The sequence below is a fragment of the Canis lupus genome, chromosome 1 (assembly GCF_048164855.1).
Source record: "Canis lupus baileyi chromosome 1, mCanLup2.hap1, whole genome shotgun sequence".
Taxonomy (NCBI): domain Eukaryota; kingdom Metazoa; phylum Chordata; class Mammalia; order Carnivora; family Canidae; genus Canis; species Canis lupus.
In genome coordinates this window covers 104,643,928-104,668,158 of record NC_132838.1, presented here as the reverse complement: position 1 = coordinate 104,668,158, position 24,231 = coordinate 104,643,928, and the positions used below count along the sequence as shown (strand labels likewise).

At 42.7% G+C, this 24,231-nt stretch overlaps 3 protein-coding genes across 3 annotated transcripts in view; all 3 read right to left on the bottom strand.

The window, feature by feature from the left end:
* Positions 1-24,231, bottom strand: part of LOC140600380 (uncharacterized) — an 81,943-nt gene that overhangs the window by 9,775 nt on the left and 47,937 nt on the right.
* LOC140600355 (KRAB domain-containing protein 5-like) lies at positions 6,159-9,883 on the bottom strand. Its single transcript, XM_072768610.1, has 3 exons — positions 9,722-9,883; positions 6,767-6,893; positions 6,159-6,268 (listed from the first exon to the last, which is right to left on the bottom strand). Exons 1-3 carry the CDS (start codon positions 9,734-9,736, stop codon positions 6,159-6,161), a joined length of 252 nt encoding a protein of 83 aa, XP_072624711.1. The 5' UTR covers positions 9,737-9,883.
* On the bottom strand, positions 21,097-22,565 carry LOC140600343 (MARCKS-related protein-like). Its single transcript, XM_072768576.1, has one exon. The coding sequence runs from the start codon at positions 22,364-22,366 to the stop codon at positions 21,767-21,769; it is 600 nt and encodes a 199-aa protein (XP_072624677.1). The 5' UTR covers positions 22,367-22,565; the 3' UTR covers positions 21,097-21,766.

Genomic DNA, 24,231 nt, shown 5'->3' with positions numbered 1-24,231 from the left:
GAATAAATAAATGAAATCCTAAGTATTCAGTAGTATTTGGTATTAAAGCTGAGCATGATTAAACATATTTACCAACAATTTGATCTCACATATATAACCAGCAGGTATGTGTGCACGTTCCACTAAAAGATAAATTATAGATTTTACATGCCAGTACTATCATGACAGTCCTGCACTGAAAATCATTCCCCTCCATTAGCCATAAAATGATGTAATCAATTGATATTCACACAATGGAATCGGATGGATCCATTCTAAAGAATGATGCACAATAACATGAAGGAATACAGATCAATTCACAAGTATAGATAGAAAAACAGCCAAATACAAGAGTTCCCACTGCCTGATTACATTTATATAAAGTACAAAAACGAGGACAGCGATCTATGGCTTTCCGCGTTAAAAGAGTGCTGAGCCTTGTGGAAAGGTACCAAGGAAATAAAAGGAATTGCAGAGGTCAAGTAATATTTTTTTTTGAGGTCAAATATATTGTTTCTTGACCTCAACAGTTTATAGAGACGTGCTTAGTTTGTGAAATTCAATTGAGCTGTTAACATATGTTCTGTATGTGTGACTTTACTTCAAAAAAAAATTCAACATGGAGAAACTCTCTGGCTCAGTTTGTGGAACATGCAACTCTTGATTTGGGAGTTCGAGCCTTGGTTTAGGGGCAGAAATTGCTCAGAAATGGGGTCCTAAAAATGTTGACCTGCTAATATTAAAAATAAATAAAAATAAAATTAAAACCTTAAAAATTCTTAAAAGCAAAAAAATAAAAAGATGTAAAAAGAGAGGTGTCATAAAATAGATATATTGACAAGGTGAAATTAAATGTAGGAAGGACGAGATTTTCAAAGAATGCTTTAGTTTCTAGCTCAAGCAATAAGGTACTGATATACATTGTTCACAGAAAAAAAAGAAGAAAATGTACAATTATTTTCTTAAAATACATACAGGAACACAAGAAAGGAATAAAAAAAACAGGGAGCATATTAGGAAAGACAAAAAATGTAGTATAGCCAAACCCCAATATCTTCATTAAGATATTAAACACAAATAAACCAAATGTTCCTGGTGACACTAAACATTGCTCGAATATATTCTACTGGAATTTTCTGGAGAGAGAACTAAAACATGAGGGTGAAATTGAAAAAAAGTAAATGGAACAAATGCTGTGTAGTGATAACCAACCAAACACGTGGCATGGCAAAATAAAAATCCTATTGAATAACCTTTAAGCCAAAGGACTTGGTCACTATTATTAGTTTTATATTTGAAGATCTAGATGTACAGGATTTCAATAATCTATTTCATGGAGAATAAGCATAATCTATATTTGTGTGCATATTTATACACACACATATAAACATACACAGATATACATACATGTACATAGGGAAACATCTATTTTTAGCTGAGGAGACATTAAAAAAAAAATACTTATCACAGAGGGATGACATCATCAACATGGTGAAGCAGGTAGTTCCACCTCAGTACTTCTGAGATAGACATCACTAGGCAACTCTCAGTACTCAAGAGTGAGACTGAATCACCCCTTGGACCACAGAGACAAGGGGGACATTAGAAGGGTAAGAGGAACAATTTCAGTCTGACCACAATGCACCTTCCCTGGGGCCAGCACAGCGCTCCACCATGAGGGGCCAGCTGGAACTACAATTGTTCCACCATGAGAGAGAGCGCCCATGGTGGGAACCCAGCATTCCCCAAATGTCAAGCTGATTCTTGGGTGCCCACATAGGTCTGGCCTCAAGGGGTTCCCTGGGGGAATCTGGGATCTTATAGACATCTGCTTCTAGTCATTGGTTCTCAGAATGGGTTCCCTGGACAGGTACCTGAGAAAGTGTAAGAAAGGAAATTTGGGGAATGTACCCTAGAAGTACTGACATGGTAATGTGGAGATAGACACGGCAATCTAAGGTTTACAAGTGCTCCTGGTGATTCTGTTATGGGATAAATTGGACCTCTGCAGGAACTAAGTCACAGCTCATCCCTGAGTTATCCACAGGTAAGTCATTCCTACAAATGCTCTATTTGGGGTTCCTGGATGGCTCAGTCAGTTAAGGGTCTGCCTTTGGCTCAGGTCATGGTCCCAGAGTCCTAGGATGGAGCCTCACCTTGGGCTCTCTGCTCAGTGGGGAGTCTGCTTCTCCCTCTCCTCCCTGTTCATGCTCTCTTTCTGTCGCTCTCTCAAATTAATTAATTAATTAATTAAAAAATTTTTTTTAAAAAAGCTCTATGCTTACAGTATTATCAATATTGTGACAGACACACACACACACACACACACACACAATGTGCTTAACACAAATCTTTATTCATAAATGAATTTGACTCTAACAGTCTTTCTCGGCTTCCCGCAGTTCTGTCTCTGCCTTCTCTCAATACTCTCCTTGAGCTTCCTGAGATCTCCCCAAATACACTGTTCACATTGTACAATGAAATGAATCCAGATGAAAGTAAATTGGAACTTATTTAAATATTTTTTCAAGTTAGTTATGAAATTCATACAAGACATTAATACAGGTAATGGGAGGCACCTGGGTGGCTCAGTGGTTGGGCAATTGCCTCCGGCTCAGGAAATGATCCCTGCATGCAGCCTGCTTCTCCCTCTGCCTGTGTCTCTGCCTCTCTCTGTGTGTCTTTCATTTATAAGTAAATAAAATCTTTAAAAAAATACAGGTTACGGAAGACTTATATGTCTTCATATAGGTCCCACAGGTACCTGTGAAAATCTCATTATTTCAACTGCATAACTAATATTCTTGACTTGGATCAATTGCTATCCTGAAGATACATCCAGCTTTTAATAAACTACCACTGTATTCTCCTTAAAATGCAAATGGAAAAACTAGTTAAAATTCAGGGTTTCTCTTTGGTACTTTAATGCAAGGAAAGGTGCCCTGGACACTTACTTCCTCGGGACTTCTATCACACTTACAGGTCAGCCACAAGCAGCATCTCCATGTGGACTTTCTTCATAAATTGTACATTATAATGTCCTTAATCTTCCATGTTAAAGTAGGTAGGAATGAAGTCCCCCTCATACCAGAGCCCTGCATGTCTGTGAGACAGCAGCCACCAAATCATCTTACATGTACACAAACGATAAAGCCTTGGGATGAGAGGATTTCAGAGTAAAATTAACATCTGCCATGCAAAAATGTCAAATATGGTCAAAAGAAAACAGGAGACACACCAAAAATAATAATCTCTCTTCAGACAACCATCTCCTCTCCATCCTGACAGGGATATTAACAGATACCGAGGACCGCTGAATACCGGGTTTCAACAGCGGAGGTCCATATATATGTAACAATACATGAATACAGTACAGTACTATAAATGTGTTTTGTCTTCACCTTAAGATTTTCTATTCTCAAGCTAACATTATTATAAAAAATACCATATATAATACAGGAATACATACCAAAAACTGCGATGATTGACTGTTTATGTTCCAGGTGAGGCTTCTGAGGTCAACAACAGGTTATTTCCATGAGAAAACAGGTATGGTTTTCAATTTGGGGCACTCAAAAGATACACACAGGTTTGCTTTTCTTTTCTTTTCTTTTCTTAAAGATTTATTTATTTATTTATTCATAGAGATGCAGAGAGAGAGAGAGGCAGAGACACAGGCAGAGGGAGAAGCAAGCTCCATGCAGAGAGCCTGACATGGGACTCAATCCAGGGTCTCCAGGATCACACCCTGGGCTGCAGGCAGAGCTTAAACCGCTGCCCCACCAGGGCTAACCCACACAGGTTTTCAACTGTAAAGAGGTGGTGCCCCTAACACTTGCATTGTCCAAGGCTAAGATGTGAGTGATCTGTGTGTTTTAACTTTGGATTTTTCTCTATAATAAATACTTGGATTTCAGATCATGCCTGAAAAGGGATATTGACTTACTGCTTTCTTCTGTGAATTCTGATGTTATTTAGATTTCCTTTCCATCTCACAACTTACCAATTCTTTATGTCCTAAGTGTTTTTATCCTTTATAAAGATGTTTCTTTTCTGAAGTATGTAGTAAAACCAAAGGTCTTGCATCAATTTTACATTTCTTTTTCTTTTTTTAAAGATTTTATTTATTTATTCATGAGAGACACAGAGAGAGAGAGAGAGAGGCAGATGCATAGACAGAGGGAGAAGCAGGCTCCATTCAGGGAGCCTGATGTGGGACTTGATCCCAGGACTCCAGGATCATGCCCTGGGCCAAAGGCAGGTGCTAAACTGCTCAGCCACCCAGGGATCCCATATTTCTATGGTTTCTGCCCAGTATGCTTTGTTATCTTACTGATGTTCAATAAGAGTGCAGTTCCAGGCATAGATGTGGACACTATTCTTAACAACTCTAAATTATTCCACAGGATGCATTACCTCATGTTGAATAGTTCTGGTTATGAATTAAATGCCTTGCACATTCTTTACATTTAAGGGCTTCCCCTCACTATGCACCCTCTGCTCCACGATGCACATCTCTCCACTATGTACCTCTTTGTTCACAAAGTTTGTAGTTTCGCATAAAGTTTTTGTCAAATTTTATTGAACATTTGTCAGCCATCCCCTCATTATGTCTTATGTTAGGTTGTTAAGCTTAGGGTGGTAGTTAAAGGCTTTGCCGCATTTTAGACATTAGTAGGTTTTCTTCTATTATAAAATATCTGCTATTGAGTGCTGAACACAACTTAAAAGCCTTGCTCTAGTTGCTACATTTAGAAGTCTTTTCTCGGGATCCCTGGGTGGCGCAGCGGTTTGGCGCCTGCCTTTGGCCCAGGGCGTGATCCTGGAGACCTGGGATCGAATCCCACATCAGGCTCCCGGTGCATGGAGCCTGCTTCTCCCTCTGCCTGTGTCTCTGCCTCTCTCTCTCTCTCTCTGTGACTATCATAAATAAATAAAAAAAATTAGAAGTCTTTTCTCCAGCGAGGGTACAGGATATACAATGAGATTTGAGCTTTTTTTAAACTAATTGTCACTGAAGTAAAATTACATTTATGAACAAAAGCTTTCTTTAAAATACAGGAATTATATGAATTATACTTTATTGCTTTTTTTTTTTTAAGACTTTATCCATGTATTTGAGAGAGAGAGAGAGAGAGAGCACAGCCCAGGAAGGCACAGGAAGAAGCAGACTCCCCACTGAGGAGGGATCCCATTGGGGGTGGGGGGGCTGAGCCCCAGGACTCCAGGATCATGACCTGGGACCAACTGACTGGCTACCCAGACATCCCTCTACCTCACATGCCCATGTCATATCAGAACTTTTGATCTAATAAATAACAGATGAATCTCATATGTAACTTAAGAAAGTGAAAACACACTTGACAAAATAAAAAGAAATTCCTGTCATACAAGACAATTCATACAATGATGAAAGTATTAAGAAAGAAGGTAAAAATTGAGAATTTATTATAGGCTTCAAGTTCTAAGGTCTAAATGTTCTAGCTCCCCCATGGCATTAATTTAGGTAGGAATTCTAGGATACAAACAGATACGTTACATTATTTCACCACTGAGTAGTGGAACACACTGTTATATCCTAATTTCAGTTCATACAAAGAAAAAATTAACTTCCAAAGTGAAATAAAGAATTAGATTTTCTTATTTTAGGGAGGTGCTTTGTTATCTGATGAAATTACTGAGTGTCAATTTTGTACAATCAAGATTAAAGCCTCCATAACATTGGAATGCATAAGCCAGAAAACGTGGTACCTGTCTCCAGTGTTCCCAGGATTTCTGCACTAACCCCAGTATGCCCACCACTACCCCGACATCCTTCTCACATGAGGCAAAACAGAACTTACAAAGGGCTAAGGCTATGGATCCTGAGAAACAGGGAGACTTCCCCAGGACCCTCACAGCAATGGAGAACCTCTCAGATTATGGAGACCCTCCCACTCCCAGGGGAGTCTCCTGGCCCTCCCTGTGGAAGTGATGGACCATCAGTGGAGCTGAAGGAGAATCCTTAGAGAAGCTAAGAGCTTGATAATGTTGGATAGCACATGTCCCTCTGTGACAGGGAGAAAAATATAAACTAGGTTTCTCAAGAGTGTATCCTTTCAAGGAGAACTACTCCCACCACAGTTTAAGGTCTCTCTTCCCCCTTCACATGTGGACCGCACCTCTGTCATCTGCCTCATTCATTTCCACTTACCTGGATGGATGGTTACTCTCTTCTTTCTCTTCACACTCCAAGGTTCCTTCTTTTGCTCCAAAAAGGAGACCAGGTCTGGCTTTGACACAATGAGACCTGTTTATTAGAAAAAAGGGATGAGTATTGTTGGTGATGCTAACTTTCAATCCACCCTCATACTCAGTAGAGAAGAGAAAAAGACACTGTAGATTCAAGAAAATGATTTCCTGAAGGCTGTTGCCCAGCTGCCCCTTTAGAACACACAGGAGAGATGTCCAGTGTTCAGAATTGTCCTCCACAGCCAAGTACTAGACAGAAGAATAAGTTGTAAGTTGGAGTTTAAGTTACGGGGTGTACTATTTTCTGCCACTCACTGTACAGAATTCCCACGCATCTACAGAAGTGATGATGTTACCTTGAGGAAGAGGAAATTAAAGCTGAAAGGAAGCAATTGAAGACTTTTGTCTACGTCTATAAAACACTACTTTTTCCCTTTACTGCCCAGATCCACATTCCAGTCATTCAAAGAGGAATCTTCCAAGAGACAGACAGTCTTCAAAGGAAGGAAGGAAACCCTGAGTGTGGTATGGAAAATCTGGAAGGAGTGATCCTCACCCAAGAAGAGGAGGTGTCCGTAGTTCTCTAACATCACATCCCTGTAGAGTTTCCGCTGAGTGTGGTTCAGGCATGTCCACTCCTCCTGAGAGAATTCTATGGCCACATCCCTGAATGTCAGCAGTCGCTGCAATAAATACCAATTACCGAGTGGTCATAGGCAGAGTTCATTACGGCCCAAGTGATGAAGGAGGGAGTTAGAGTCATCAGTTAGACCCCAAGACCTGACCTTCAGGTGTTTACCAGCTTGTACCCTCCAACCTTGGTCCCACATTTACTAACCTCTCTTTCAACCACATCTTTTACTTGAGGCAAAACACCCCATGGGCAGAGTCTCCTGTGATGGAAACAGAAACTATCCACCAAAAGGTAAGGACTGATCTCCACATGGGAAACAAAGGCAGAAAGAAAAGTATATGACATTAAATGGCCCTGTAAAATGCAGTGCAATGACAAATACTTGAGTCAGTTAGAGTATAAAGCTCCTGGAGGAAGTCCTCAACTTTCTCAAGGTGAATACCTTCCTAGAGGGAAAAACAACCTTAGTTTGACAATAACAGGGCCATTGTATCCTGTTGAGTGTCTTTGAGCATATGAAAAGCCATTTGGAACTCCCTTACTCTGCACTTGCCCCAACAGCAGAATGTGTAATCAGTTGCTCCTCACAATCCCTGGGCAATTGGAGCCAGCAGGCAGCAGGCTGCTGCAGCAGCTGCAAATCTTTCTACTGATTGGTCCTGTCCTCATCTTTAATACAAACACGTTTTTGCACCAAAGACCTCTCAAGAATTCTTGACCTCAAGGTTCTGGACCTCAGCAACATTCCAAAACTACATCCCCCTGAGGAACAGCCTGGACCAGCCCAATTTGAGCTAAACCCAACTCACCCTCTACAGTTGAAACAAACAGTAACCTGTGGAGTAACCAAAAATGTCTCTTACCTCATTTATTACCAAAGTCTCCAGCAAGGAGGAGCACAAACCTCAGTTATATAACCCAAGTATGTGTAGAAATGCTGTCTTCAGATGCATGTGGGGTTTCTGCCCAGTTCTACAGACGATGACAAGGCCCCTCTTTCTAAATATCCAGCCTAACCCTAAACAACAGGAAACCTTTCCCCCTTGCTCTGTGAGTCTCTGCTTAGGAAGTTATTCTCAGTGATCTGTGAGGCAGCAAATCAAGTTTCCTTTCTGTGACATCCACACACGGGTATAGTTTCTATAGGTAGTTCTATAATCTTTCAGGATTTTAAGACAGTGAAATATGTCAATTATATGATTCCTGTGTCTCTGTGTGTGTGTGTTTTATTACAAAGAAGTAAATAGAAAGTAACTCTAGGGGTGCTAGGGTGGATAGGTGATTGAGCATCAACCTTTGGCTCAGGTCCTGATCCCAGGGGGAGTCAAGCATCGGGCTACCCATAGGCAGCCTGCTTCTACCTCTCTCTATGTCTCTGCCTCTCTCTGAGGAATAAATATATAAAAAATAAAATAAAATAAAATAAATAAAATAAAAAGAAGGCTAACTATGCAACTAAGTGTGGAGTAACATTGAAACCCACGAGATGGAGGTCCACTCCCAGAAGTAAATATCTCACTACAGGAAGGTGAGAGCCTTCACTGTCCATTGGAAGCTAATGTGATGTGGGCCTGGAACTAAGGATCAAAAAGAAGATATGCTGATCAATTTTTGTTGCAAAAAGCTGTTTCTATTGACACATAGGGACAGGACCACAGGAGGGCAGAAAGACCTGAGGTATCCTTTTGAAAAGCCAAGCATTGTATACTTTTAAGATGGGGGCAAAGATAAAGGGAGTTTCTAAAGAGACTTTCATATATTAACGAAGACTGACAGGATCCTGGAGGTCTGGCTATTGCCAAACAAAAGTTGCTTTTGGCCTCTAACAAAGCATTAACATTAAGGCAGTTGTGAATTCCTTCAGTCCTCTCACACTCTGCCCATCTCAAGAATTTATCAGGGGACATTCTTTTGCTTTTGTTCTCATTAGAAACTAGAAGCCAGAGAAATTCAGAAGTTTCCTGTTTAAATGTGATAGTTTCTGCACATCCTTCAGTAAACCTAAGATCCTTAGGAAAGATAAGAAGGAAAGTATGAATTTTATAGGGAGAAGTCTGGCAGAGAGGAGCAAGCCAAGGAAAGGAAGGTAACTTTAACTGTAGGAAACAAACTAGTAGCAGTGCCTAAAGAGATGGGGGAACAGAGGGCTAGCTGAGGACAAATGATGAGCCAGGGCCAGCACATTGACAAGTCCTTGAATCAGGCAGAGGGACATTCCTCTCTGGACTCAACGGTCTTGATGGTCACACTTTGCCTAGGGCAAAAGGCAATCTTAGCCTGACTCCCAGGAGCCTGTAAGTCTACTTTAACCTTTGAAAATTCTTTTAGAAATTTCCGTTATTTCTACACCCCCAAGGTAGGTGTTGGCGATCATACCCCCAGCACAACACCCACAGGTATCCATCAGAAGGGGCTCATGACTCAAGTTTTTTTTTTTTTTTTAATTTTATTTATTATTCCTGAGAGACACAGAGAGAGAAAGAGGCAGAGACACAGGCAGAGGGTGAAGCAGGCTCCATGCAGGGAGCCGGATGCGGGGCTCGATCCCAGGTCTCCAGGATCACCCCCTGGGCCGAAGGCAAGTACTAAACCGCTGAGCCACCCAGGCATCCCCCAAATACAATCTTCAAAAATAAAAAATAAATACAGTTTTGGTGGCTTATTGGAAGCCCCGTTGGAGAGATGGAAAGAAGGTGATGGGGGAGAAGTGTTCTAAGATCGAGCCTTGGGTATTAGATTTGAAAAGGTGTTTAACAATAAGTGAAACCACGAGGCAGAAATATCAGAGCTGGAGGAATCAACACTTGCAATCTCCAAATGCAGGGAATTTCGGGCCAAAAAGGCACTGCGGCCTCTAAGCTGGGACACAAGGCTTACCTGAGACCCCGCCATCTCTGCTCCGTCCACCTCGGCCTCTAGCGAGCTCTCTCACAAGATCTCCGTGGAGGAGTCCCAGCTGCATCAGGAGAACACACCTTTAAAGGCAGCCAAGTCTCTCCACCTATAAACTGCTCCCCTGCAGGCAGGACTTTGAAATGCACAAAAAGCCCAACTTCCTAGTCCTTTGGGTGTGGAGCTGTTGAGAAGCTGTGAACTCCCAGTTGGAAATCAGGAACTGATTTTTCCTTCTCTGCTTCCAGGGCCCTCCCCTCCCCCAGATGCTCACAGATTCAGCTACAGCCTAGGCCCCGTGTGCTGTGGCCCTAACCCTCCTGACTCGGGTAGTGGAGACCATTACCCCTCCTAAGGCGAAGCCTGCTCTCAATTCTCAGAAATTAAAAGGAAGCCTTTCTACTTAACTGTGGCCTCACTTAGAATCACCTGGAGCACTGACTTAAAACAACGCTGTTGTTTCCACCATCAATTGACAGAATCCGAGGGGGAAGAACTTTTTTTTTTTTTTTTTTTTAGATTTTATTTACTTCTTCATGAGAGACACAGAGAGGCAGAGACGGGCAGAGGGAGAAGCAGGCTTCTCGCAGGGACCCCCATGTGGGACTCGATACTGGGACTCTGGGATCACGTCCTGAACCAAAGGCAGACAGACACCCAACTGCTGAGCCACCCAGGCGACCGGGGATGATCTATTTTGATACTCCAGGAAACATCTGGGGAGGTGACCGGCAAAGCACCGCAACCAAGGCTGTGCGGTTACCAGATTTAAATCCACGCCTTCTTACTGATGAGAGTTTCTCAAGATTTACATCTTCTCCCTCTTCCTGCTACACAAAGGGAGATACTCTTAGGAAAGGACCTTTCCCTTACAAATGCAAATATCTCTTCCTTAAAGAACCGTTGGGTGTCACACCTTTTCCTGTGTCTTCTGTTGCTTTTTCTTTTTCAAGATTTTATTTATTTATTTGAGAGAGAGAGAGAGAGTGGAAAGGCAGAGCACAAGCAGGCAGAGAGGCAGAGGGTCAGAAGCAGGCTCCTCCTTTACCAGGGAGCCCAACCCGGGACTGAATCCCAGGACCCTGCTTCTCCCTCTGCCTGTGTCTCTGCCTTTCTATCTCTCTCTCTCTCTCTCTCTCTCTCTCTCTCGCTCTGTCTCTCATGAGTAAATAAATAAATAAATTCTTCTTAAAAAATAAAAACTGCCTATAATTTTTTCACCAAAAGATGGTTTGTTTTTTTTTTATATTTTATTGATTTATCACAAACACACACAGAGGCAGAGACACAGGCGGAGAGAGAAGCAGGCAAGTCCAGGGAAGAAAGAGAGGCGTGCTTGCTTTGAGGAGACAAGGCTTAAGTTGAGAAGTCTGTTACAGAATAAAAATTATTTCTGGTAAAATGGTTTGAAGGACGGTGGGTTTTCACTGGTGAGGCTGTTGCCTGGGAAGGATAAGAAAAGCATCTCTGCCTTTGGTTGCAAGAGTAGGTATAAACCGCTCCCAAGGTCAAGCTTGTGTAAGGTCAAGATCTTCCCTTCCTGTTGGAACTGCCATTGACTATGAGTGATAGGGCTTAAGATCTCCCTCTGCTGAAAACCTCCTGACTCCATTTTAGTGAGGGTTCCAATTACTAACTTTCAATCAACATTTGATCAATATCTCAACATTTCCTTCACTCTCAGTATTGGGCAGCAAACATTCTCATCCTCAAATGATGATGTTAACCTTGTTTAGGATTCCATGTGATTTCATACTAAATTTTTTTTTTCTGTGTGTGCTTTATTTATGTCAACAAAATATCCTCCATTTAGTGTGGGCCAAGCCCAGACTGCTCCATGATGGACCACTTTGGCAGAAAGATGATTTTGACTGAAAAAGCAATCAAAATGGGGCAGATTCAGGAAATGTCGTTTTCACCCCCTTCACGGACTAAAAAGAATTTAGAGAGAGAACCTATCCCAGGCTGAAAGCTATCACCATATGTAACTACATTATTATATAAACTAAGTTTGAGAAACAGGGAGGAACATAGTTAGGCCTGTTTGAGAAAAGTTCTCTATGGCCTATTATTTTTGAGTGGCCTAGATGATATTTGTTTATCAAATATTTCCTCGTTTTCTTCTTCCCTGTGAGTTGAATTTCTTCTTCCCTTGGAGTTCCCAGACTTCAACCTTCGTCTCAAAGACATATATCCATTACTTTGCCAGTCTTTGCAACACTCCGTTCTGTGGGGAGTATCCATATGTATGGTTTAAATTTGATTTTCCTGTTTATCTTATGCCAATTTGATTCTTAGTCAATAATGAGAACTTCTTCAGATGTTCTGGTTTATGCTTTTGTATGTTTCTCCAATCAATATTTAGCTCCTATTTTATACAACCAATGTTAAGGAAGAAAAAGAAACAGAAAGGCGGTGCCCGGTATCTACATTCTCAGGGAAAATATGAAACACTTAGTACCAACTGTGAGTGTTATAAGAGTTCACTAAAGTATTATGAGGATTAACTCACATGTTCCTAAGGTCCCAGCAAAATATCATGTGTGTGCACAGAGTAAAAGCTCAATATATACTGCATTAATAGAATATCTATGTTATTTTCCAGATGTAGATTTTCTCAGACTCTAGCTATGCCGAGCACTCCTGGCTACATAAGTCTAACTCACTCCCCTATGCTCTCCAGCTTAAGGATTGACTCATTGTAGCTTCTTGAGATTTCAACAGACCTCCGATGTGGGGGAAACAAGGAACCCGATGATTCTGGAAGATCAAGTTTGCCCATTCTAGAAAGTGGCCTTCCCTGATGCCAGCAGGTCTCCTTGAGATCATACCAAGAACGATTAAGCACTGCTTCCCCTGCATGTCAATGCTCACTACTCCTATGTTCCTTCCCCTGAAGGACTTCCTGCCTAGTCTGGTTAATAGAGTGTCTTTGGACATAAATCCACCATGGTCTCCATCTGCCAACCTCCTGAACAAAGCAAATTTTCCCTTCCAACTGTGAAAATGAGTAATGGAATGCCTCACTAAAATGGAGTTGGCAAGGAGCTTTTCTGCCCTACTACAGGTAGTCAATTGCAAACCCAGCGGGATGAGATGGGCTTGATCTGATATGGCCTTGATCTTACTTCTAGATACTACTCCTCTATTCCAACTGAAGGAAGAGACACTTATGTTTGAAAAATACTTTCCCTCCTCGTGGGCACTCGAACAGAAATGGACTGACTTAACCGGAAGTAATCAGGAACTTCAATGGCCACAACTGCCTTCTTTGATCTTTCCAAAGGAACTTACCTTTTTTAAAATTTTATTTATTTCATCATGAGAGACAGGGAGAAACAGAGAGAGACAGAGAGGCAGAGACACAGGCAGAGGGAGAAGCAGGCTCCATGCAGGGAGCCCGGCATGGGACTTGATCCCGGGTCTCCAGGATCACACCCTGGGCCAAAGACGGCCCTAAACCGCTGAGGCACCCGCGATGCCCCATCCAACGGAATTTTTATCAAAGATAAGGTGGACAACCTTGGTTCTAAAATTGACAAAATTAAACGGGTTTCCTATTTTAATTGGTATTTTGAAGGTTTCAAACGCTATCAGGAATGTAATATCGCCTCATGACAACCTACACTTTTTCAAATAAATAAGGTAAACAGATAATTACAAAAATGAAAAGGGGCTTCTGGGAACTCTTCTTCCTCTCCCCTACCTTCTTTGTCAACTGCCTCTAGGATGCCACCTCATGCTCAGCCCCTACCTCTAGTGCAATCTTCCTTTCTTCTCTTCCATCCTAATCTCCACTCTCATTCTATCCTTTAGTTACACCTCCCTTTTCCTTTGAAGCTCCCTCTGCTACCTCCTCCCCTGAATCTATTAAAAATCTGCCTTCCTGGAGTCTTTTGAGGACCTCAGTGGACCCAATGTCTCTTATTTTCCCTGGAGGAAGGCTGAACATTGAGCTGAAGTTCCCTAAAGTTCCCTATAGTGACTGAGGATCCCAATAGGTTTGCTCAAGAATGTAACATAGTTATTCTAACTTCCCAAAGTGGTTTGTCAGATTTATATCAATTGGTCTACATGCTTGTTGGTGAGGGCCAGGTCAAACACTGGATGAAACTAGCCCAATGGGAACATCATGAACAGAATCCAAAGCAACAAACCTGTAACTTTTGGCAAGATGCTACAAAACTTGCTAGAGGCCCCACCAATCAATTATGATGGGTTTTACCAATCCTGTGGATTGGAACAAAATTCAGACTTGTACACAGAAGACCAGTTATTCCCTTCATGATGATTATGATCAAGTTCAATTGTCTTTAAAGAAATTTCTAGCCTTTATAAGTTGAATCTACTTGTGTAGCTTTTAACTTTCTATTTATTTTTTAATTTTTAAAAAGTTTTTATTTATATATTTGAGAGAAAGAGAGAGAGAGAAAGAGAGCGAGCACGGGCAGGGGGAGGGGCAGAGAGAGAAGGACAAGCATACTCCCTGCTGAGCAGGGAGCCCAAGGGAGGGTTCAATCCAAGGACGCTGGGATCATGACCTGAGCCAAAGTCAGATGCTTAACTGACTGAGCCCCCCAGGTGCCCCTTAACTCTATGTTTGTTAGTGGAGTGATCCAGGATCTTTCCCTTTTAATTAAAAGCATCAAGATGAAAGGGGACATCATGTCCACTTCAGATTTAATTAATTAGACAAACCAGATTGCTCACACCCTGGAGAAGTCATCTAGAGGGAAGACCACTAAAATTTTTCATTATTCAAGTCCAGTAAGTGACTGCCCCTAAACAAAAATGGAAGCCTTGCTTCTGCAATTCCTTCAAGAAACCAGGACAAAAAAAAAAAAAAAAGAAACCAGGACATCGGGATCCCTGGGTGGCTCAGCGGTTTGTCGCCTGCCTTTGTCCCAGGGCGTGATCCTAGAGTCCAGGATCGAGTCCCACGTCAGGCTCCTGGCATGGAGCCTGCTTCTCCCTCCTCCTGTGTCTGCACCTCTGTGTCTCTCTCTATGTCCATCATAAATAAATAAATAAATCTTTAAGAAAAAGAGAAAAGAAAAGGAAACCAGGACATTGGAGAAGAACAGTATTACATATTTAAGAGCTTTAGGCACCTTCAGCTCTTTAGCCAACTTTTTCAATGTCCTCCTGATTCTCAGTGGCAGGGCTCCAAGGAACTCTAGGGGCTTTTCCCAACCCTCCCTCTCAATTGGCTTTGTGAAACTACTCTCCACGTTGCGAATAAATCTGTCTCTGTTCTTATTGACACCTGAGCTACACCTCTCAGTGCTCAATCCCACTGGTATCAAGCAGCCCCTGCCTCAGAATACTAAAACAGTTAAAATATTATGGGTCTGTAAGAAATCTCCCTGGGTGCCTGTGTCTAGACCCTTTGAGCATTAGACAGTCTTTCTCCTTAGTTCATCTGCCCCAAATATTTATTTACCGGCCTGAGATTTCTTTTAAAAATGTCATAGTAGAATTTCTTCCTCCCAAAAGAGGAACATGATTCTAAAATCTCACAGTAGTAACCACAACTGGGAACTAGGGTAAATAAATGACACTTTAATATGTTTCCTATGCTCTGTCTCTGATAGCAATTATAGTTGAGGTTAGGGGTAGCAATCAGTGCCTTTAGTCCAGGGTGTGATCCTGGAGTCCTGGGATCGAGTCCCACATCGGGCTCCCTGCATGGGGCCTGCTTCTCCATCTGCCTGGGTCTCTGTCTCTCTGTCTCTGTCTCTCGTTCTCTCTCTCTGTCATGAATAAATAAATAAAATCTTAAAAAAAAAAAGGGAAATGTCAAACTTGGTAATGAGAAACCTCATTAAAATGGAGCTGGGAGGTTTTGGCAGCATGAGCTCTGACATCCTCCCACTTGAAGTTAATTGTAGACTCATCAGTAAGAGATGGACTTGAAACTCCTGACTGGATCAGTCAGTGGAGAATGTGACTCTTGATCTTGCGGGTGTAAGTTTGAGCTCCATGTTGGGTATAGAGTTTACTTAAAATAAAAAGTTAAAAAAAAAAAAAGACATAGATTTGGGTTTACATGGGCTAAACCTTGGATCTGGACCAGCCCAAAAGAGCCCCTTTTCTCATCATCCTGGGCAAGAGATCCAGCAATGAGAAGCAATCACATTGTAAATTCCCAGGTTACTTCAAAGGACTTTAAGTTCATCACAACCTTCCCTACATACTCTTTCTATTATTTTATTTTTAAAACATTGTACCTCACCGTGCCTGGATGGCTCCGTAGGTTGAGTAGTCTGCCTTTGGCTCTGGTCATGACCTCAGAGTCCAGGGACTGGGTTCCCTGCTTGGCAGGGAGTCTGCTTCTTCCTCTCTCTCTGTCTCTTACTCTATCTCAAATAAATAAATAAATCTTTAAAAATTTTGTGCCTCTTCTTTTTCTTATAGGCATGTCTATGATTTTGCAGCTGCTTTTTGTCCCAGCTCAGGATATTTTCCTTTGCTTTTGAATAAACTCATCTTTTGGTTGTAAAATAAGTGGCAGTGTCTATTTTTAAGGTCACCAATACCAACACCAGTCTCTCAAGTGTTGGCTTTTAACTATGGAGCAGCTGAACTTGGGTTTGAATAACAAGACTCAGAGCCTTCTCAAGCGTTCTGTAAACTTCAAAGTCTCAGCAAAGAATGTAATGCTTCAGGACTGTGATTCCTGGTCTTCACTGGAAACCAAGGCCACTTGTGTTACGACAAGATGGTGGGTATATGTGGCTCAGGTGTGCTGTGTCTGTTTTCTCTAGCTTAGTACTACTTAGTACTACTGATTCTGGAGCCTGCTTCTCCCTCTGCCTGTGTCTCTGCCTCTCTCTCTGTCTCTCTCTCATGAATACATAAAATCTTTAAAAATGAAAATAAATTAAATGCAAAAACAAACAAGTTGGCTATGTAGCCCAGAATGACTCCAAAAGTTATGAAAAAGAAACAGAGCCTTGCTCTCCAGAATGAAAAAAAAAAAAAAAGTTCTACCTAAAAAAAAAAAAAAAAAGAAAGAAAGAAAAATACAAATGCCAATCATTAGCGGAATATGGGAGTTTTATAGGGTTTGAGTTTTTAATAAAAGATTTATTTATTTATTTATTTATTTATTTATTTGAGAGAGAGAGAGAAAGAAGGACACTGCATGTGCCCTGGAGTAAGGGGAGAGGCAGACAGAGGGAAGAGAGAATCTCAAGCAGACTCCGTGCTGAATGCAGAGTCCAATGCAGGGCTTGATACCACAACCCCTGAAAACATGACCAGAGCTGAAACCTAGAGTTAGATGCTTAACCTACTAAGCTACCCAGGCACCCTAGGACTTGAAGTTTGTATGAATCCACTGTTTTCTTTACTTGGGTTCCTAATCTGATTTCCTTTAGGATATCCCCCTGGCCTCAGAGCCATTTCTGCTACTGTCTTTTAGGTAAGGCCACTGAAGAAATAGTCACACGGTCCCCTAGAACAACCTACAGTGCTCCCAAACTGCAGGGAATAAACTCTTGTATCCAAGTGACAGGTCTAAAGAAAGCACCAGGGTACCTTGGTGGCTCAGATGGCTACGTGTCTGCCTTCAGACTCACGTCCTGATCCCAGGGTCCTAGGATCAAGACCCTCAACCTGCTCCCTGCTCGGTGGGGAGTCTGCTTCTCCCTTCCATCTGCTACTCCCCCTGCTCATGTTCTCTCTTTCTCTGTTGCAAATTTATACATAAAATCTGAAAAAGAGAAGAGGAAGAAAGAGAGGAAGAAGGGAAGAACCAAACCCTGACTGGACCTGCACACCATCTGGCGATCTGAGGGAAAAGGTTTTTCTGAATTGAAGCAGACAATATCTGGAGACACAGATTTCCCTGGATGGACAGGCACATCATTTTCTCACTGGGGCTTCTTCTAACTCTATTGTGGAAAGAAAGTGCCCTCAACATAAACTTCCCAATGTCTTGCAGGAGGCAGAAACTTCTTTATTTTATGACCTTTTTGGAAAAAGCCTCATTATGATTCGATGCACATTTCTGAAGGTTAAGAAGGTGCAGATTTCGCAAAGCTTTTCTCTTACTGAGCTACTAACCAACTCTGGATTTTTGTTGTTGTTGTTAAAGATTTATTTATTCATGCGAGACACAGAGAAAGAGAGAGGCAGAAGGAGAAGTGGGTTCCCAACGGGGAGCTAGATGTGGGATTCGATCCCAGGATCCCGGGATCAGGCCTGGGCCTAAAGCAGATGCTCAACCTCTGAGCCACCCAGGCATTCCCATATTCTTTTTCAAGATTTTGTTTATTTACCCATGAGAGGCACAGGAAGAGAGGCAGAGACACAGGCCAAGGGAGGAGAAGCAGGCTCCATGCAAGGAGTCCGATGTGGGACTCCATCCCTGGACAGGGATCATGCCCTGGGCTGAAGGCAGGCGCTCAACCTTTGAGCCACCCAGACAGCCCTCAACTCTGGATTTGATTTGATTTGATTAATTTTTATCTCTTTAAAGTTTGCATTTATTAATTCAAGAGAGACACACAGAGAGAGGCAGAGATGTAGGTAGAGGGAGTCCCACGTCGGGCTCCCTGTATGGAGCCTGCGTCCCCCTCTGCCTGTGTTTCTGCCTCTCTCTCTCTCTCTCTGGGCCTCTCATGAATCAAACAATCAATCAATCAATTAATCTTTAAAAAAAATCCTAAGATATAACACAAATGATGATTGAAACAAAAAAATTTCAATGATATAAAAGACTGAGAAATATTAGCAGTTTTCTTTTTTTTTTTTTTTAGCTGTTTTCTTTATAGCATTCTGGATATATGTTCAGATTGTGAATAAATGACAGAGACATAATCATCCACAAATAGATTTATAAATTTTGTGCCGTTGAGAATAGGTCCTAAGTCATCAAGACAATATTCTACTCTATCAATTTTAATGTGTGTAGTAGTTTTGAAAAGTTTAGCACTCAAACCTTTCTTGCATCAGAGAATACAAACTGGGAAGTAACCTTACAACGTAAGGAGTTTGCTCAAGCCTTTAATTATTGCTCAGACTTTCCTTGATATCACAGTATAAATACCTGGGGGGAAACCCCACAAATGCAGAGAATATAAGCAAAGCCTTTAAACAGAACTACAACCTAAGCAAACACTTGAACACTTGTACATTCATACTGGGAGAAATCCTAAAAATGTAAAAAAATGTGGCAAAGTGTTTGTCTGGATTTCAAGTCTCCCTCGATGGAGGACAATACATGCAGGGGAGAAGCCCTACAAATGTAGAGAATATAGCCAAATCATTAACTAGAGCCACCACCTACTATAAATTAGAGAATACAGCCTGGAGACACCTGGAACAAATGTAAAGAATGTGGTAACGTCTTCACCCCGAAATTGACACTTCCTCAACATCAGAGAGTGCTTACTACATAGAAACCCTAGAAATGAAGAGGGAAAGATCTTTATTTTCAATATATATTTTGGGGGCAGCACGGGTGGCTCAGCAGTGTAGCGCCCCCTTCAGCCCAGGGCCTGATCCTGGAGACCCGGGATCGAGTTCCACATCGGGCTCCCTTTATGAAGCCTGCTTCTCCCTCTGCTGTGTTTCTAATGTACTAAGCCTATAGCACTTTTAAGAGATTAATCTGGTCCAGCTTTTTACTGCAAACTTGCAGGATTCTATACCTTTCTGTCATCCTTTCTTTTCCTGTACTGCAATAGAACCAGGGCAAGTTTAGGAGGTTTTTCTCAGTCATAGGAGTGTAGCTACCTGTTGGTCATACTTTGTTTCTTGTTTTGAAAAAATTATATATTTAATCTTTAGACACACACCCAGAGAGAGAAAAAAAAGAGAGAGAGAGAGAGAGGGAGAGGGAGAGAGAGAGAGAGAGAGAGGCAGAGACACAGGCAGAGGGAGAAGCAGGCTCCATGCAGGGAACCTGAAGTGGGACTCAATCCCAGGTCTCCAGGATCACACCCCGGTCCGAAGGCAGTGCTAAACCGCTGCACCACCCGGCTTCCCTTCATTTCTGTGTTTAACATTAAATCCCGTGCTTCATGACCCTTTCATCTAGATTCCTATTTTCCATTCCTGTAGATTCAGTAGATGCTCAATTTACAAAATATAAATATCTATACATAATGACCTGATTAAAAAACACTGCAGCTGATTAATATCCTTCTGATCTCCTATAGTTAGGATACTTTATTAGATATTTTTAATAAATTTGTGTTGAGAACTCTTTTTTTTTTTTTTTTTTTTTTATTTACTTGTGGTAGGCGCACAGTGAGAGAGAGAGAGGCAGAGACACAGGCAGAGGGAGAAGCAGGCTCCATGCACCAGGAGCCCAACGTGGGATTTGATCCTGGGTCTCCAGGATCGTGCCCTGGGCCAAAGGCAGGCGCCAAACCGCTGCGCCACCCAGGGATCCCTGTGTTGAGAACTCCTAAGATATACTCTTTCAGCAAATACCCAATATAATAGACATAGAATTATGTGTAGTCTCCAGATTTCCAGAATCTGTACATCCTGTATACCTGAAATTTTGTACCATTTGACCAACATACCCTATTTTGTCCTCAGTCATCTCCTGACCATCACAATTGTATTCTATCCTTTAAAAAACAGCTTTTATTTATTCATGAGAGACAGAGAGGCAGAGACATAGGCAGAAGCAGGCTCCTTGGAAGGAGCCCAATGTGGGACTTGATCCTGGACCCCAGGATCACATCCTGAGCAAAGGCAGACACTCAACTGCTGAGCCACACGGGCATCCCAATTGTACTCTATTCTTATGAGTTCAACGCAGATTCCAGGTATTATTGAGATAATACAGTATTTGCCGTTTTGTGTGGCTTATTGTTATTGCATAACATCCTCAAGGATCACCTACTTTGTCCCAAATGGAAGCCTGTCGTTTTTTTAAAGGTTGAATTTTGGATACGGATATCTATAGATAGATAGACATAGATATTATAGACGTTATATAGTACGTATGACACGTAATAGATTCTGATATATTTGTATATCGTAAACAATATTACATTATAGTAGATAGAGAGGGATATAGCTATATCACATTCTCTTGAACCACTCCTCCTGGAAAGCAGAGACTACAGGGAGATGACACTTCCTATTTGCTAGAACAACTAAGTTTCAGGAAAATACAAAGTAACCCCAATGTGGAAGAATTAAAATGAATATATATTGCTAACGAGAGTGGACAGACTATAGGAAAACAGGCATATACTTACACAGTCATGTTTCTTTTTTTTTTTTTTTTTTTACTAAAGGGACGACATTTATTCCTTTTCCAAATGTTACAGTAAAACCAGGTGGAAGAGAATGGTTTTAGCAGTTAGAAAAAAAAAAAAAAAAAGTACAAATCTGGGGTTTGGCCATTAAAAGTTATTTACAACAATGGGAGGGGGAAAAAAAAAGACAACAAGAAGTTGTTTCACATTACAGACCTCCCCCCCACCCCAAAGCCTAATACTTGCTTACCAAGTCAAAAAAGAGACACAGTCGATTCACAAGCTGGAGGTTTGAACTTGAGTAAGACATTTATAAAAACCTAGACAGGGGCAGTGTCCTCCCCAGCCCAGGTGCCACTAGGCACAGCACAAGAGACTAAAAACTCAACAGAGGGGAAGGCTGGACACTCGGGTTTGGGAGTGTAGGCACCCCACATCTGGCTCAGGGATTTGGGGAGTAAACAAAACCTACTTGGAAAAGAACTGGGGAAGAAAACCAGCAATTGCCTTCTGCAGGGGTAGGGGCAGGAGAGGTAGGGCCAGGGGCAGGAGCATATTTCACATCACTAACCTAACTCGGGAAACTGCAAGGGACCATCTTCAGCTGGCCTTAAGAGGAAGGCCAGATGGATGATGGGAGAATCCACAGGAGGGAAAAGGAGAGGGAACGTGGCTGGGAGGGGGCAACAGCCCCTTCCTTTCTGGGCACAGGAAGGCAGCCAGGGCACCAGGTCCAGGGAGTGACCTCACAAGGACAGCACAGTTTTTGCAGCTTAGAGATCACCCACCTGCCCCCACCCAGCTACTCATTCTGCTCGCCGGCAGGTGTAGGGCCACTCTCCGGCCCCGAGGAAGTGGACGGCTCTGCAGCCTGGGGCCCTGCCTCTTCCTCTGTGTCTCCTCCCTTGGAGGCAGCACTAGCCTCTGCCCCCTTGGCCTGGGGCTCCTGGCTCTCAGGGGTGGCGGCAGCCTTCCCTTCCTGGGCTGTGCCTTCCTCGCCGCAGGCACCGATCTCGCCCTGCTCCTGCTCTTCCTCTGTGGGTGAGGAGGCAGAGGAATCACCCCCACCCTCCTTCCGATTTCTCTTGAAGGACAGACCACTCAATTTGAAAGGCTTCTTGAAAGAGAATTTCTTCTTCTTCTTGGGGGTCTCCTTGGCGGGGGCATCCCCCTTGACCTCAGCGCCCTGGCTAGGGGGTGCTGGCTCGATGCCATCGCCAGTGGCCCCGGCTGCCTCCTCTGTTCCGTTCACGGGGGGCGACTCCCCTTCACCCTTGGGGGATAAGTCTCCATTGCTTTTCACGTGGCCATTCTCCTGTCCGTTGGCCTTAGCAGGGGAAGCGCCTGCTGCCTCCTCGGCGGTCACGTCGCCCCGGGGAGCCTTGGAGCTCTGGCTGCCCATGATGGGGGGGGGGGGGGTCTGCTGGGGGGCGCCCGGGGCGGCCCCGGGCTCGCGCCGCAGGGGATAGTTCGGCCGGGTCGGCCTGGCCGGCGGAGGGGTGGGGCTCGCGCCTGAGGGGGAGGGGTATGGGGGGAACCGAGCTGCACCCCCTCTCGGCACCCGACCCGCTAGCTACGCCCGCCACCGCTCCGCTCCGCGCCAGAATGCCCCACAGTCATGTTTCTATCCTGTTAAGAAAATACAAACACAACAATGAGAGCTCTCTGAACTAATGTTTTTTTCTCCTCTGAACTAATCTACCCCTTCTCTAGTTTTCCATTTATCCTTATTTCACCCCTATAATCTACAAACCTTTTTTTCTTAATCAATAGGGAAACAGAAGATGAAGCACATAGGGGGAGCCCAGTATCTACATCTTCATCGTTATTATACGACACCTAGGGGAGCCCTGGTGGCGCAGCGGTTTGGCGCCGCCTGCAGCCTGCGGTGTGATCCTGGAGACCCAGGATCGAGTCCCACATCGGGTTCCCTGCATGGAGCCTGCTTCTCCCTCTCCCTGTGTCTCTCTCTCTCTCTCTCTCTCTCTGTGTGTGTCTATGAATAACCAAATAAATCTTAAGAAAAAATAAAGGACACCTAATGCCCAGCTTGGATGGTGTAACGGGGACGAAATCGCATGGTATATGTGAAGTTGCCAACATGGTGCACTGTAACTTCCTTGTGAACAAAATTCATGCTCAATCAACATTGCAGTAACCTATACACGTTGTTTTCCACACAGAGACTTGCTCAGACATCAGCACATTGAGTAGACTCCCTTCTGTGAACTCCAAAATGCAAAGAAAGAATGTGGTTCCTCAGGGTGGTGATTGGCGTTCTTTATTGGGAATCCACAACAGAGGAAACTCAGGACAGAGAAAAGTAAATAGTAGACTCTTTGCTGGGAACTCACCAGGAGTTGTTGGGGTTGACATAAGACGGTGGGGGTAGGGTGCTCAGGTGCACAGGCACCCTGTGCCTGCATTCTCTAGTGTAGAGCCACTAAACATGGGTCTATTTGGTTAAATTAAAGGTATGGACTAGTGGACATCCCAGGAATGGAAGGTGGCGGGCTCCGATCCACTTCTACTGATGTGAAAATGCCAGTTTCATGCAGCATTGGTTAAGGAATGCAATGTCACTGACAATGAGTGTGATAGGACAATATTTATGTAAACCAACCATTACGTATTTATGTTGAACCCAGTACAAAATATTTTAGTGTCTACGTGTTTTATACTCTGAAATTGCAGAACAGAAGCCCCACCCCAACCTCACAACCTGTATGTCTGAGGGTCAAACTATTACTGACTGGGGGTAATTCATGGGCATTTTTAAACTTTATTTAGATATTTCTCATTATACAGTTGATGCTATGCCTACGTGTATGTTTGCTATCGCTATCTTAACCAATTGCAAGTATTAAGGAGGTCCTAAAAACAGAATTCTGTTTTTAAAGTCTGAATTTCATTGAGCTTAACTGGGCTTTCTGTTTAGGGCGCTAGAAGCTTAAAATCAAGGTTTCCACATGATCTCCTCCATGGTCAGAACTTGTGCGTGGTATCCTCAAGGGAGACAGAGGATGTTGAGTCTTCTGTTTACTCAAAATTTTATCCGTGGTCCTTTACTGACAATTCAACTAAAGGAACTACTAGGCATTTTATTTATTTTTTATTTTTTTTATTTTTTTCTAGGCATTTTATATAAGTAAGGTTATTGCCTCATGGCTGGAATTGCAAACTTGACAGTTTTGAACCAAGTACAAATAAGACAATTAATGAGTAGGAGAATGAATAGTGACCTCCAAATGTACCCCTACAATTTCT